We start from the raw sequence: 15510 nt of genomic DNA, 5'->3' as shown, positions 1-15510 counted from the left end.
CTCAGTGTGGATCTTCTTGAGTTTATCCTGCTTGGAGTTGAGATTCTTGGATGTATACAGGTCATGCCTGTCACAAATTTGGGATGTTTTTGACCATTATTTCTTTGTATACATTTTCTGCCCCTTTCTCTATCTCATCCTCTACTGGGACTCCTATTATGAGTACACTTAGAGTGTTTTAAGATGTCCCACAGGTCTCAGGCTCTTTATTTTTCTTCATTCTTTCTTTCTTTCTGCTCCTCAGACTGGGTAATGTCAATTCACCTATCTTGAAGTTTGGTGATTCTTTCTTTTGTCTTCTCAATCCTGCTATTGAACCTATCTAGTGAATTTTTCACTTCCCTTATTGTACTTCTCAGTTCTAGAATTCCTATTTGGTTCCTTTTTATAATTTCTCTCTTTATTTTCTATTAGATATTCTCTATCATTCTCATGGTTTTCTTTAGTTCTTTGTATATCATTTCCTCTAGCTTTTTGAGAATATTTTAAATAGTTGATTGACAGTCTTTGTCTAGCAAGCCCAACATCTTGGCTTCCTCCAGGAATGTTTTTATTAATTTCTTTTTCCTGCTTTCAGCCCATAATTTGTTTCTGTGAATGCCTTTTTTGTTGTTGTTGAAAACTGGACATTTCGAATATTATAACTATGGAAATCGTATTCTACCCCCTCCCCAGGGTTTATTGTTGCTGCTTGTTTTTGTTTTTTTTTTAATTAATTAATTTATTTATTTATTTATTTATTTATGGCTGTGTTGGGTCTTCGTTTCTGTGCGAGGGCTTTCTCTAGTTGTGGCAAGCAGGGGCCACTCTTCATCGCGGTGCGCGGGCCTCTCACTATCGCAGCCTCTCTTGTTGCGGAGCGCAGGCTCAGTAATTGTGGCTCACGGGCCCAGCTGCTCTGCGGCATGTGGGATCTTCCCAGACCAGGGCTCAAACTCGTATCCCCTGCATTAGCAGGCAGATTCTCAACCACTGCGCCACCAGGGAAGCCTGTTGCTGCTTGTTTTATCTGATTTTGTTTGTCTGTTTAGTGACTTTCCTGAACTAATTTTTTATAGTCTATATTCTTTGTTATATGTGGCCACTGAGGTCTTTGTCCTGTTAGCTTAGTAGCCATCTAGTGACTTGACAGAGATTTACTTAAATGCTGAGATTCTGGTGTTTTTTTTTTTCTGGATTTAGTAGTTGCCGGGTTGCTATAAAATATTGATTAGTTTCTAGAGTTCCAATAAAGGTGATTCTGACAGTTTTTGCCAGATTATTCACTGCTTTTGTGGAGGACTTTTGAAGTTTCCTACTCTGCCATTTTTTGTTGATGTCACTCTCTCTAGTCACTTTTTCAGTTTTAATGTTCTGAGGGGGAAAATGTCAATTTAGAATTCTTTATCCATTAGGGTTATTAATGAAGAATAAAAACATCAGGCAAGCACAGACGCAGAAGGTTTAGCTCAAATGCACACCTTTCTTAGGAAGTTACTAGAGGGCCTTTAACAGCAAAATGACAGAGTGAACCAAGAAAAATGACATGAAATCCAGACAACAATGGATCCAACCCAGGAGAATAATGAAGGAAAGCCCCAGGACATCAGCTGAGACCTGATTAGCATAGGAAGATGGAGGGCTTTAGGGAGCGATCCTAGGAATTTGGAACTCAGGGAGGTGATAAAGTCAGAGAAATAAGGGAGAAAAAGCCATTCAAAACCCCATGAAAAAGCAAAAAGCTATACAGGAAAGGAAATGGAATCATAGTATACTACTTTACAGTGCTTGGTTGTACATGGAATAATATTTATATAATCATAACAATATAAACATTTTGTTTTCTATTCTTAGAATCAACTAGTACACAAAGCACAGAAAACACAATTGTGATTACAACATAGAACACAGATTTTTGCAACTGTGAAAATACAAAGGTTTATGGTAAAACTGCAAGTAACACTAGGGAGCCAAGAGATATTGTCTATTGTCTGTTGTTGATAGGATAAATAAAGGGGCAAACTTTATTTAAGATTAGAAAAGTAACAACAGAAGAACAAAAAGTAGTAATATAACTACATTGGGCAGAATGGAGATGGGGCAGTGTGAGCTAAATCCTCATTTGTGAGACCAAGATAACATAATAAGAAGAATAATTAATATCTAAAATTAGTAAATCAAGAAAGAGTATCAAAAGTATATTATTTAGGGATATCAAAGTAAACAACAGAAGAACTAAAAACAAAATTGGGAGAAAGAAGTGGTTCCCCCTGAGGAGTGACAGTATTTCTCATAAATTCTGTGCCATCTGATATTTTTATGCACATGCACCTATTACTTTGATGAAAAATTTAAAAATTAACACTTGTGTATGGTTCAACATTCCAAAGCTATGTAAAGGTACAATTAAGTCTCCACACCTCCTTCCTACTTCCTCTCTGCTGAGGTGACTGATGTTTCCTTCCAGATATTCTGTGTATTTCCAAGCAAGTACACTGGTGTGTCATGCGTATATTTCTCTTCCATATCCTTATATGAATGGTAGCATTCTATACAGACTGTTCTTGTACCTTGCCTTTTTTACTTAACAGTGTATCTTGGAGATATTTATGTATCACTACTGAGCGTCCTTTTTTTTTTTTTTTTTTGGTCGCACCATGCGGCATGTGGGATCTTAGTTCCCCGACCAGGGATTGAACCTGGGCCCGTTGCAGTGGAAGCACAGAGTCTTAACCACTGGACTGCCAGAGAATTCCCCTCATATTTTTAATAGCTGAATATTATTCCATTATTTAGATGCATCATAATTTATTTAATCAGTTCTGTACTGACAGACATCTGTTATTTTCCCCAATTCTTTGCTATTTCAAACAATGCTATCATAATAAATTGACAAATATTATAAGAAAAAAATTTAAGGCATTCTTTGTTTCTGTCTCCCAATTAGATAATGAACTTGGCTTTCATCTCTGCCTCCTTGGTGCCTACCATGGTGCCTGGCATATAGTAGTCACTGTATTTGCTAATTTAGGTTGAATTGAATTTAAATGAGGAAACTAAGCTATGCAAACATTTAAATGAGATACTGTAATTCTAAAATCAAGTTTATGGCACAACAAAGACAAGAGCTTATACAAATCTATAAGACTCCGCACACTCAGTCTTTGTTTTACAATTCATCAGAGAAAGGGAAAGTAACAGTGCAACTCAGTTTAGAATAATGCAGGAAAGGAAATGTGGGACAGGGCTGTGGTGATGTAACTGCAATGAACAGACTCCTTGCTTATATGATCCTAGCTTTCTAGATCCCCGATATCCAAGATGCTAAAGAGATTCTAATTCCTCACAGAGATGTTCACGTGTATAAGTAGACTATAGAATTCTTAGTGTCTTACTAATGAGAGAAATAAAATGAAATAAAACAATCAATTCCCTGGACTGGAGATTAACCCACCAATACATACATATATCTCTGTTGTACTTACTCTGAGCTCTTTTGGGCCTGTATGGACTGAAAGCAAGTGTAGAGTACCCGTCCAGTCTAAAAAAAGAAAGAAAACAGAAAAAAAGAAAGGTCACACAGAGGATTAATAGTGGAAAAGGTATAGCAATTTAGTGGGCTCTAACCTAAAACTCAAAGGCCCCTCTGGGAGTGGAAGGTTAGAAGAGACTCCAAAGACAGACTATGCATAAATCAGTTTCTGTAAGAAGGATCAAATACTCAGTCAACATGAGATGGCCACAATCAAACATCCGCTCATGTGACAGCAGAGAATTGCTCACAAACATGAGAACCAAGAAACTAAGAATGAGACCATTCAGACTCCTTTTTTGGAAGCTGACAAACTCATGCAACAGCTATTTATAATGACAATAAATTTATGATGACAAAGCCAGAAGCATTTCAAATGAAGTATGAAGTTCAAGATAGTGAACTTTAACGTTTTCAGAAAAGAGTGATTTTATGAAGAATATTCATTATTAACATAGATTCTGAGAATATAACTAATGTACTAAACAATAGGAGGACACACTTGGTAAATCGGCAAAATTCATAGTTGCAGTGTTAAATTTTCTTTTTGTTTGAAGTGACACATAGTAAAACCTCTTGATCTGAACGTAAAATTCAAACAGAAGCACTCTAAATAGAGAATAGCAAGACTAGCCATTGATTGAGCTGTTAACTTCTCTGAGTTTCGGTTTGCTTATCCATAAAAATCGATAATAATAATCCTCACGGGTTGTTGTCAGGGTTCGAGTATATTTATGTAAAACACCTAAAGAGTAAGTGCCATACAATACGTGATAAATGGTAGCACTTGTTACTGTTATTGGCCTCCACTCCTACCACCGTGGTCAAACATCCATCATCTCTTTCCTAGATTACTACAGTCGCTTCCTAACTGGTTTCACGGACACCATGGATTCTGCACCCCCTCCCTCCCTGTCCCCCCAGCCCCACCCCCAGTTATCTTCCAGACCTCACTGTAGGATGACCACATGAGTTACCATGCAAACCAGGACACTTCCAAGAAGGAAAGGTGCTAACTGAATAGGAGACTGGGACAATGGGTGGAACTGGGACTGACAGAGGCAAGCCGGGACATGTAGTCATGTTCTGCCTCACTGTGCTGCAGCCACACTGACTTCCTCGATGTCCCCTAAACATGCCACACTCACCTCAGGGTCTTTTCACTGGCTATTTCCTCTGCCTGGAACGCTCTTCCCCCAAGAAATCCACAAGACTTGCTCCCTCACTTTCTTCAGGTCCTGACTCAATGACCCTTCTCATTGAAACCTTCCCTGGCCACCCTATTAAAATTGCAAAAAGATTTTTCTCTATTCTCTGTGTCTGTGTGTTTATACACACACGCGTGCGCATGTGCACACACACACACACACAATACCTTTGTATTTTTATCTTCTATGAAACAGGAAAATATAAGTCCTACAAAGCCTTGATCCATCATCTGGTACATGGCTTGTGTACGAACATCTGCAAATAAATAAAAATAAAAATCTGCTGTTAAACTGTATATCCCAGACATGAAAATATAAAGATAACAGCAGCATACAATCCTCGTGGGATTCAGATTCTAAAGGCAGAACAGGGGTACATCCTAATGACAATATTATTGTCAAAGTATAAACATTTTACTAGGTTAGGGAAATACTACGGGAGTCGGCAATTAAATAATAAAATTTATTACTAATTCTAGGCTGCCTAGCCCACAACTAGCCCTGCTATGAAATGTAGCATAGAAAGAAAAAAAATGGAAAACTTCTATTATCCCAAAAACACCTGATAATTTCTTCCAGGAGGACTCCAAAAGAAAGGAAGGCATTCGAAGGAGACAGCAAGATTTCTTAGAATAAGTCTTTTGATGGACAGCTTCTAGGGAAGTGAATATATTAGACTTGATACTAAAGAATGGCAGTGTAGAACTATTACAGAGGAAACTATTGTATAGAAGTGACTGCAATAGAATTAAACACTGCATTCCAGGGAACAGAAACAAAATCTCACTAAATGGTTATACAATTTTTGAAAAGGAAATCATAGACAAGCACCAAATAACATTTGAAAGGATTAGTTAAAAGATTACCAGAAACTGAACAGAGGCAAAGTTTAAAGATGTGAAGTACTCAGACCATTATTTATGGATACAAAAGATCTGGTATTACAACAAAACAGTGCACAGCATGGTTTGGTCCAGTGACTTATGCCCGGTTAGCTTGTTCTATATGTTCTTAAACATACTTTGCATTGATCTGGATTGGGACTTCTACCCAATATATTCCTAAGTAAAGAGTAAGGCCCAACAGTACCCAGCAAAGAATATGAGAAAAATACTGGCTGAAACAGTTGGTGAAAATAAACAGCACTGTTTGAATGATCTCTGTACCTGCTATATGACCTTGGTAAAATTTTTAATACCTCTAAGCCTATTTCCTCATCAGTTAAATAAGGATAAACATCATCCGTACTTTTTCAGGGTTTTGTATTTTAAAAGTTGCAAGATGCTTTTAGCACAACGCCTAGCACATCAGAGGTACTTCATAATAATTCATTACATTTCGTTCCATCTACAGCCATTGTTGATGAATTGCTGAATCTGAAATGGATTAGTATCCATACTGTGCCACCCAAAGTGCTTCTGTCAAGATCACCAATGATGCATTTTTGGTTCTCAATTTACCCGATTGCTCCCTCCTTGAAACACTATCTTCACTTGGCCTCACATTCCCACTCTTCTCATCTCTGTCCTCTTAACTTCCTGGCTGTTCTTTTCCAGTCTCTTGCTGGATCCTTCCCGTCTTTCCATCCTCAAAATATGGCATGCCCAGGGCTCAGTCTTCAGCCATTTTCTCTTCTCCATCTACACTTACTCCCTGGGGGAGTTCATTTAGTTCCACGGCTTCAAATCTCATCTCCATACTGGCCACTCCCAACTCCTACTCAATCAACTCTAGTTCCAGTCTTCTATCCAAACTGCCGAATCATATATCCAATTGTGTACCTGACACTGAGACTTGGTTGTCTTAATACTGTGCTCCTCAGGGCAGTAGGTCCATGAACTATTTGTTACCTGTTCACAAGGAGACAAGAGCTTGAGCTGGAACGGAAATTAATCTCTGCTTCCTTTATTGACAAAGTCTTAAGGAAAATGTAAGCTGAACTAAACAATATGCTAAGTTGACATAGATGATTTCTTTTTTTTTTTTTTTTTTTTTTTGGCCATGCCAAGCTGATTGCAGGATCTCAGTTCCCTGACTAGGGATTGAACCCGGGCCACAGCAGTGAAAGCCCAGAATCCTAACCACTAGGCCACCAGGGAACTCCCAACATAGAGGATTTATGTTTGGTGTAGGCTCCTTATCGAATTGGTCACAGACCAAAGCCAGGCTAGGTGAGCATCACTTGCCTACCAGACATTTGAAACTCAACATGTCCAAAAGCACACACTTGATTTCCTCCACAAAATCTGCTACTCCCAAAGCCACACTGGCTCTCCTGCTTTTCCTCAAATATTCCAGGCATGCTCCTCCTCAGGGCCTTTGCACTGGCTATTCCTCTCCACCTGGGACGCTCTTCCGCAAGATATTTGCACGGCCAACTCTCACTTCCTTCAGGTTTTTGCTCAACTGTTACCTTCTCCATGAGGCCTAATCACGTTACTTAAAATATAAACCCTATGCCCCTTACCCTGATTTACATTTTTCCCTGAGGTAACTTAATTACTTCTAAGTTACCTCCTAAATGCCAAATCCAAAAGATACACTTTAGTCTAAATGAGGACAATCCAAGAGACCTTCCTGCAACTGTGCCATCCAATTTTTCTTTCAGCATTGGACAGTCTGAAGGGACAACAGAATCACACCTCCCATTTCCTGGTGTAAAAGTAGAACAGTCTGAGCACCATATTCTGTCATTTACTCTCGACTCAAAATTTTCCTGAAACAGAAACCACAGACCCCAGTTCGTAATAAAGGATTTTAAAAGAATGAGAGACTATATATACAAGTGTTTTTAGAATACGAGCCCTGAGATAGCCATCACATTACAATAAAATTTTGGTTCAGCCTTCACTTATTCTATCCCTTGTCCTAACAGAGCTTCCATCTAAGTCAGTTTGCTAAAGAAGGGCATAGAAATGTATTGTAATATCAAAAAATTTTGTTTGTAATGATTCTAAGGAGTATTGACTTATAACTTCTAGAAGAGAATGTTTGGGAAAATGTAATTTTTAAAAATGACTGGTTATAGAAAACTGCTTAATTAAAACTACAGCCTATATTTGTCATGGGAGGTTGATCTGACCCACCAACTTTGGTAATAAATTAACTCACTATGACATCACCGTAGCAGTGCTTCCCTTCTTATAAAAGGATCAAGCAGATCTTATAATTAGGAACATAACTACAGGTGCATGTCTCCTTGTACTATGCACTTACAAGGACAGGAAAGTTAATGTAAGAGTAACTGAAAAACAGTGCCAAGTCACATGCGATTTACAAAATAGGCTGTGCTTTTTAAATTGCTTCCCTTTTTCTTTTGCAAGCCATGTCCTATAGGTAAAATTTGGGTAAGTTCGTTGCATGGGTATGACATAACTCAACTATATATCTTTTTCCCCACCACCAAACCTATGCTTCCTCCTCCATTTCCTGTTTTCATAAATAGCGTTCCCACTTGACCAGACAAAGCAGACGCTGGAGAATGCCAAGGCCTCTGATTCACAGAAACCTCCACTGAGGTACTGACTCTGCCACTTATTAGCTGACTGGTTTTGCACAAAGTATTTCAGCTCGAACCTCAGCTTAGTTTCTTAGGAGCCACACACTCCTCATGATTATTTGGGAAGTGTTTCAAGAAGTAGAGAGTGGATGCAGTATCAAACGCTACAGACTTGGGAGACAGATATGGTTCAGACCTCAGCACTGCCACTTACTCAACCCATAGGAGCCTCTGTTTCCTCCTCACTGCCATGAGGGGGAAGGTCTCTAAGTCACGGGTTAGACGAGGAAACATTCATTTCCGCAAGTAAAGTTATTCTAATTCTTTCAAAAGAGTCAGATAGAGACAAAAAGTGACCATGATTAGAGAAAAAGGGTAAAGAGAAAGAGAAAGAAAACAGGGCTTCCCTGGTGGCGCAATTGTTAGGAATCTGCCTGCCAATGCAGGGGACACGGGTTCCAGCCCTTGTCTGGGAAGATCCCACATGCCGCGGAGCAACTAAGCCTGTGCACCACAACAACTGAGCCTGCGCTCTAGAGCCCATGAGCCACAAGTACTGAGCCCACGAGCCTCAAGTACTGAGCCCACGAGCCTCAACTACTGAAGCCCGCGCACCTAGAGCCCGTGCTCCGCAACGAGAGAAGCCACCGCAATGAGAAGCCCGCACACCGCAACAAAGAGCAGCCCCCGCTCGCCGCAACTAGAGAAAGCCCGCCTGCAGCAACGGAGACCCAACGCAGCCAAAAAAAAACAAAAAACAAAAAACAAAAAAAGAGAGAGAGAGAAAACAATTTTGTTACATTATACTGATTAGAGGGCTGAGGAGGTAGGTTGACAGCCCCAAGAGCTAGGATGATATATGTATCAAACAGAGATTGTAAACATCAGTTTTATAAATTTCACCCTTCACACCTTTGATTCTTCCAAATGGTGGTGTACTAGACAGTGATAGTCACAATCGGCAATTTTCAGTTATAGTTTATTTATTATTATTATTATTATTTTGGATACCAGCCAATTGTCAGGGTTTAGTCTTGATTTCCTGAATACTGTCAAAATAGAGTGCCAAAATTTTATCTCTATTGAAAACAATCAATATGACATAAATCAGTACTTTTAAAACAGCAAAATAAAAATAAGGACATTTGCTTAAGGATACTTAAATTTTGATTTAAAATAACCATAGCCCATGTAATGGAGAAGGAAAAATGATATTCACTTCTAAGAACAAAAAACATTGCAATCCCATAATACTTACCGACATGTGAAGGCCAAACAGTTATATGGGGATGGGAATGATACCAGCCCACAACTCTCATGGGGCGACCAGTTAGTTCAGCCAACCTGTGTGTCTGTCAAGGTATTTTCAACTTGTGGGAACACAATTTGTGATGCTAATAAAGGCTCAGAAAGCAACCTGAAGTTTAAAATAAACCTATCACAATTTAATGTCAACAAAAGAATGAAAAAAGGTCAATGCCCAGAATTTCCCAGACTTCCCTTCTAAAGCCAAAGGTATTTCTTTTTTTTAAATAGAATCCATTTGGTTTCCATTATTGTATATAGTTGTATGCTCTTAATCCAATTTAGCTAATATTTGGTCACTCAAATACTTACCACTGTGCTATCTGAAAAGAAGCTTCTAAATCTTTGGATGTCACATCATTAACTTGAGTAATCTTCTGTCCTCTCTCTAGCCCAACCTACCCTCATTCCTGAAAAAGTACAAAATTTTAAAAATTCATTTCATTTCTCTGTGGCAGGCTGCCAGTGTCAACAATAGCAAGTAGGGTGGTTTCAGAGACCAAATGAACAAAGACCCCCAGTTTAGTCTCCCCATTTGTCTAGAAATATCCCCCAAAAGAACATTTTCCTCCTTTGTTCTGGAAATAAAAATTTACCATAACTGTCTGAGGCTCTGACTTGAGATAAGAACTCGGTTGGAGATAAGAAGCTGTCCCCTTCTGTTGCTACTCACTGTAAAGTGCTGGTTCATTTTCCTGTGAATTACTTACATTGAAACCCAATAGTCCTTTCTATACAGCTAAGTGTAAGAATACTTTTTAGGGACTTCCCTGGCGGTTCAGTGGTTAGGACTCCATGCTTCCACGGCAGGAGGCACAGGTTCCATCCCTGGTTGGGGAACTAAGACCCTATATGCTGCGCGGCATGGCCAACAACAAAAAAAAACTTTTTAAATAATTTTTTTTTAATTTCAAATGCCAAGAGAAGTTACTTAACTTCCCTAAGCCCACCTCTTCAGCTAAGGCGAGGGAAAGGACCGCCCGAAAGGATGGAAGGTGACTCTGCCCAGCGCTTGAGCAGGACAGGGGCTGGGGGCCGTCCCCACCGGCCACAATGCAAACCTCGTAATTCCAGGCGGCCTCGGGCAGGGGGCTCAGGAGGCTCTCGCCTCAGTAGTGTGGGGAAAAAATGACTCCTACACTGAAAGCTGCTCTGGTCCCACGCAGCAAATCTTCAAACAAGTATCAATAGGATCTAACCGTCCCCGGTAATCTAACAGCATCCCAGAACAAAGCTCAGAAAAATATGTCTAGGAATACAAAGATATCCAGCCCCCAGGGGAAAATCATAATGCTGGCATCCAATCTAAAATTACCAGGTGTGCAGAGAATTGGGAAAATCCAACCTATAGTGAGGAGACAGAGAACAGATTCATGGCTCCCATGGTTTGAGGTGTGCAGGGTGAGGGTGACTGTCCAGGGGAAGCTTGAGGCAGATCTTTACGGTAATGGAAGAGTTCTGCACCTTGACTGCTGTGGTGGTTTTTTATACATGTATCTCTACACATATGACAAAATGGCATAGAACTACACACATTAATGTCAATCTCCTGGTTTCCATATTGCACCGTAAGTTATGTAACATGTAACCTTTGGGGGAAACTGTGTAAAGGTACAGGGACCTTCCCATACTATTTTTGCAACTTTCCATGAATCTATAATTATTTCAAAATAAAGAGTTAAAAAAAAGATGCAAAAGGTACACATCATAAGACGAGATTGATATATCTGATTATATAAAAGTGCAACAAGAACAATTTGATTGGGAAAAAACACACACATACCGTGAAAAAGCTGACAAAAATCACTATCCTTATCACAAAAGGCTAACTTTCTTAACATAAACTATAAATTATTAAGAAAAATATTTCCAAATCAATAGAAAAACGGGCAAAGGAAATAACCATATAATTCAGAGAAAAATACAAATGACTCCTAAAAATTAGAAGCTGATAAAATTTACTCACAAGAAAAATGCTAATTAAAATTGCAACAAAGAAGATACAATTTTTTGCCAATCAGGTTGGCAACAACCAAAAACTTTGATTTACCAGGGCCTCGCAGCACAAAAACAAAACTTTGATAACACACAATGTTTGGAAGGGTGTGGGGAAACAGATACTCTTGCACATGGCTAGAGGGTAAACTGGTCAAACTGCTACAGGTGCAAGTCGATATAACCTTTGCCCCAGCAATTTCACATCTAGGAATTGATTCTACAGATACACGCACACATTTGTGAAATGCAATGTCCAAGGTTAGTTGCTGTAGCCCTGTCAGTAAAAGACTGCAAATAACCTAAACATCTGCATGAGGACAGCACAGCCATCCAGGGCTGTATTATGTAGTCATAACAATGAGACATCTCTATATACTAATGTGGACAAATCTCTAGATACACTGTTAGGTAACGTCATAGCTACCATATGTATTAAATACTTTTTAAAAAAGAAAATATTCTTATATGTTTCTGTATGCACAGAATTCATCCGTAAGGACACATGAAAACCTGATACCCCTGGTTATGTCCAGGGAGGGATGGTGGGGGAATTGGGGCACAGAGGCTAGAGAGAAATACTTACTTTGTATACTTTTTTATACCTTTTAAAGGTTGTATCATGCATGTTTTCTACTTTTAAAAGTTACTTTTTAATTGACTACAAGATTAACTTAATCTGAAAGAATGATAAATTACTAAAACCACTGATGCAAATTTAATTTGTTACAGTTGAGGTATGGAGTCCATATCATAGGAAGCAAATGTCCCAACTGATCGCTCTTTGGTTATATTTAACATGGAATATTGCATTCAGTTCTCAGCACTGCATTTTTTTGAGAGGCAGCCTCAAAAGAGAATCTCCAAAGGAGAGAGACCAAGATAGTGAAAGGCCTAGAAACTAAATGATATTACGAAAACTGTGGGGGCGGGGGGATGGGGTAGACGGGGCAGAGGGGAGTGGAGAGGAAGGAGATAGGGACTCCCCAGAGAGTTCACTGTCATAGTATTGGACCCTGGGATCTTTTGGCATTTAAGAGCAGAAATGTTAGAAATGTCCAGTTCTTCCAATAAAAGCCACTCAAGAAGAGAAATGGAGAGAAATTCTGATTAACCAAGCAACTGGATCTAAGGGGTAAATATGAAAACTGGGAAAGAGTCACTAGGAAGAAAAGCTGTGAAATCTGCTTAAGCAGCAAACAGAGGAACCCGGAAGCCTCAAAGCGCATAAAAGCTTCTTATCGACCAGTAAGGATATCTCTGCCTCTGTCGAGGCTGCAGACAGCTGCTCTGGAGAAATTTCCACGCGATCCTTCCTCTTATCAGAACGTCGCAAGATGATGACAGAATGAATGTGAACAATTCTGACGGTGTCAACCTAAAGGAAAATCCACAGAAACGTTTACTTCTGTCTCTCTCGGATAACATCTCTCCCTGCAATTACGGGACTGCATCGTATTACATTATCAGGTTAAAGTTTCCATCTTAGAAAACAGGCATTTTTTCTCATGAATAACAGAATGTTTCAAATAAAAGACATCTGACCTCAATATATACATTTCAAAACAAAAATATAAAGGCTAATGTTTAGATCAAGGGAGGACTTTTGCAATGATCAACTAACAATCATTTGATTTCCAACTATGTGCAGGAATACAAGTCAGAGTGCTGACAATCCAAGTGTTCAAAATGCTAACATGTGGTTGCACAGCAAGAATCACACATGAAACTACACTAAAATAATACAGTAAATAAATGCTGCAGGAGCCCAGAGGAAAGGAGTCTCTTAGATTGGAAAAAAATCTTTACAGAAAAGGCAGACGAGTGTTATCTATTTCCTGATTGTCGTGTGTGTGTGTGTGTGTGCGTGCACACACACATATAGATAGAATTTCTGTAGATGCCAAATAGATGTGAATGACATGTTTGGGAGACAAGTTGGCCAGCTCATTTAGGTAGTACAGAACTTGAGGTGGAATGGCAGACAGTAAGGCTAAGAAAGAAGGTTAGAGTGAAAATATGCAAGGTCTCAAATGCCAAGCCACGATCTGCAGGATGACCTAGAAGGAAGGACATTATTTCAGAGAGCTTGACCATGAAGCACTGGACTAAGTGTATGTCAGAGATGGAAGAAACAGACTTGAGGTTCATTAAGAAGCAAGGATCCACAAGATTTGGTAGCTTATGGACCATGGGTGATACAGGACAGCAAACTGTCAAGGATGACTCTGAAGTTTCAGGGTTGAAACTAGGTAGAACAGAGAAGGCAGATCTAAGTTTAGAAAGGATCAAGAAGGAAGGGACATGAGTGTGTTTTCAGATGAGCTGAACTGAGATGAGAGGATGTAAACAAAGGCAAGGAACAGTATGGGGGCGGGGAGCAGAGGTCCAGGGCGAATCCGGGGGGATACCCATGGCATAGGATGGGGTACAATAAGAGGAGCCAGGAAGGAAGACAGCAGTCAAAACCAGAACAAGGAAATCGTTCAAGAGTTGCAGGAGAGGGCTTCCCTGGTGGCGCAGTGGTTGAGAATCTGCCTGCCAATGCAGGGGACACGGGTTCGAGCCCTGGTCCGGGAGGATCCCACATGCCGCGGAGCAACTAGGCCCGTGAGCCACAACTACTGAGCCTGCGCGTCTGGAGCCTGTGCCCCACAACAAGAGAGGCCGTGACAGTGAGAGGCCCGCGCACCGCGATGAGGAGTGGCCCCCGCTTGCCACAACTAGAGAGAGCCCTTGCATAGAAATGAAGACCCAACACAGCCCAAAAATAAATAAATAAATAAATAAATAAGTCAGGAGCTCTTTAAAAAAAAATAGACTTTTAAAAAATTTAAAAAAAAAAAAAAAAAAAAGAGTTGCAGGAGAAAAGGTGGGTATGGCATTGCCAGACGTTGCCCGGACAAGGGTGAAATCTGAGACAAGATTTTGAAGTAACATATAGACCTACACTGTGCAACACGGTGTGGCTACTGAGCTTCAAATGTGGTTCCCTTTCATGCCTTTTTTCACCTCATGAACTCTTTCATGGCCTTTAAATTCCTTGCTCATCCTATAAAGAATGAATCATTCTACCCTCACATACAACTTTTCTTATAATACACACACATGTCTGGCAGGCACAAAGTATACAATAAGGAAAATCAAAAGCAGAGACAGAAAGACACTTGACCTTCCAAGGAGCAACAAGACAAAGAGCTGACTTTTGAACAGAAACAATCAAAGCATAAAGAGAATGGGTGATATGTCAGAGTGCAAAAAGAAAACATCTGCCAACCAAGAACTCTATGAAGAGTTCTTTGAATAAGAACACATCCCTCAAAAATGAAAGCAAAATTAAGACATTTTCACATGCAAAAAATTGAGAGATCATTATCAGCACAGAAAATACTAAAAAGAGAAACGAAAATCCCAGATATGAAAGAAGGAATGAAGAACACTGTAAAGGGTAAAATATGTGAGTAAATACAAATGAATGCTAACTGTACAAAACAGTAATTACAATGTCATGTGGGGGGACTTCCCTGGTGGCCCAGTGGTTAAGAATCTGCCTTCCAGTGCAGGGGAAGCAGGTTCGATCCCTGGTTGGGAAACTAAGATCCCACATGCCGCAGGGCAACTAAGCCCGCGCACCACAACTACTGATCCCGCGTGCCACAACTAGACAGCCAGCATGCCGAAATGAAGAATTCGTGGGCTGCAACTAAGGCCCGACACAGCCATAAATAAATAAATAAATAAATAAAAAGTCACTCTGCCCTTTAAAAAAGAAAACAAAAACCAAAAAAAAACCCAAAAAACAATGTCATGTGGGGCTTAAAATGTCCATATAATTAAAATGCATGAAAACTATCATCCAAAAGGTGGGAGGATGCAAATGAAATTTAAATGTTCTAAAGTTCTAGTACTATCAGTGAAATGGTAAAAATAGTAATTTGTATTAGACTAACAAATCAAGAATGCATATTGTAGTATGTAGGATAACGACTAAA

General features: G+C 39.6%; 1 protein-coding gene across 3 annotated transcripts in view; it reads right to left on the bottom strand.

The window, feature by feature from the left end:
• BRCC3 (BRCA1/BRCA2-containing complex subunit 3) overlaps positions 1-15510 on the bottom strand; it is a 70113-nt gene that overhangs the window by 49313 nt on the left and 5290 nt on the right. For all 3 annotated transcript variants that reach the window (XM_059910010.1, XM_059910012.1, XM_059910011.1), the window contains 4 exons: positions 12777-12896; positions 9477-9564; positions 4887-4975; positions 3465-3520 (listed from right to left, as the gene is read on the bottom strand). In XM_059910010.1, coding sequence (XP_059765993.1) covers positions 3465-3520; positions 4887-4975; positions 9477-9564; positions 12777-12896 — 353 coding nt within the window. The remainder of the gene's footprint in view (positions 1-3464; positions 3521-4886; positions 4976-9476; positions 9565-12776; positions 12897-15510) is intronic.

This window comes from Balaenoptera ricei, chromosome X, assembly GCF_028023285.1.
Source record: "Balaenoptera ricei isolate mBalRic1 chromosome X, mBalRic1.hap2, whole genome shotgun sequence".
In the NCBI taxonomy this organism is placed as follows: domain Eukaryota; kingdom Metazoa; phylum Chordata; class Mammalia; order Artiodactyla; family Balaenopteridae; genus Balaenoptera; species Balaenoptera ricei.
This window is presented reverse-complemented; position numbering and strand designations above follow the sequence as displayed.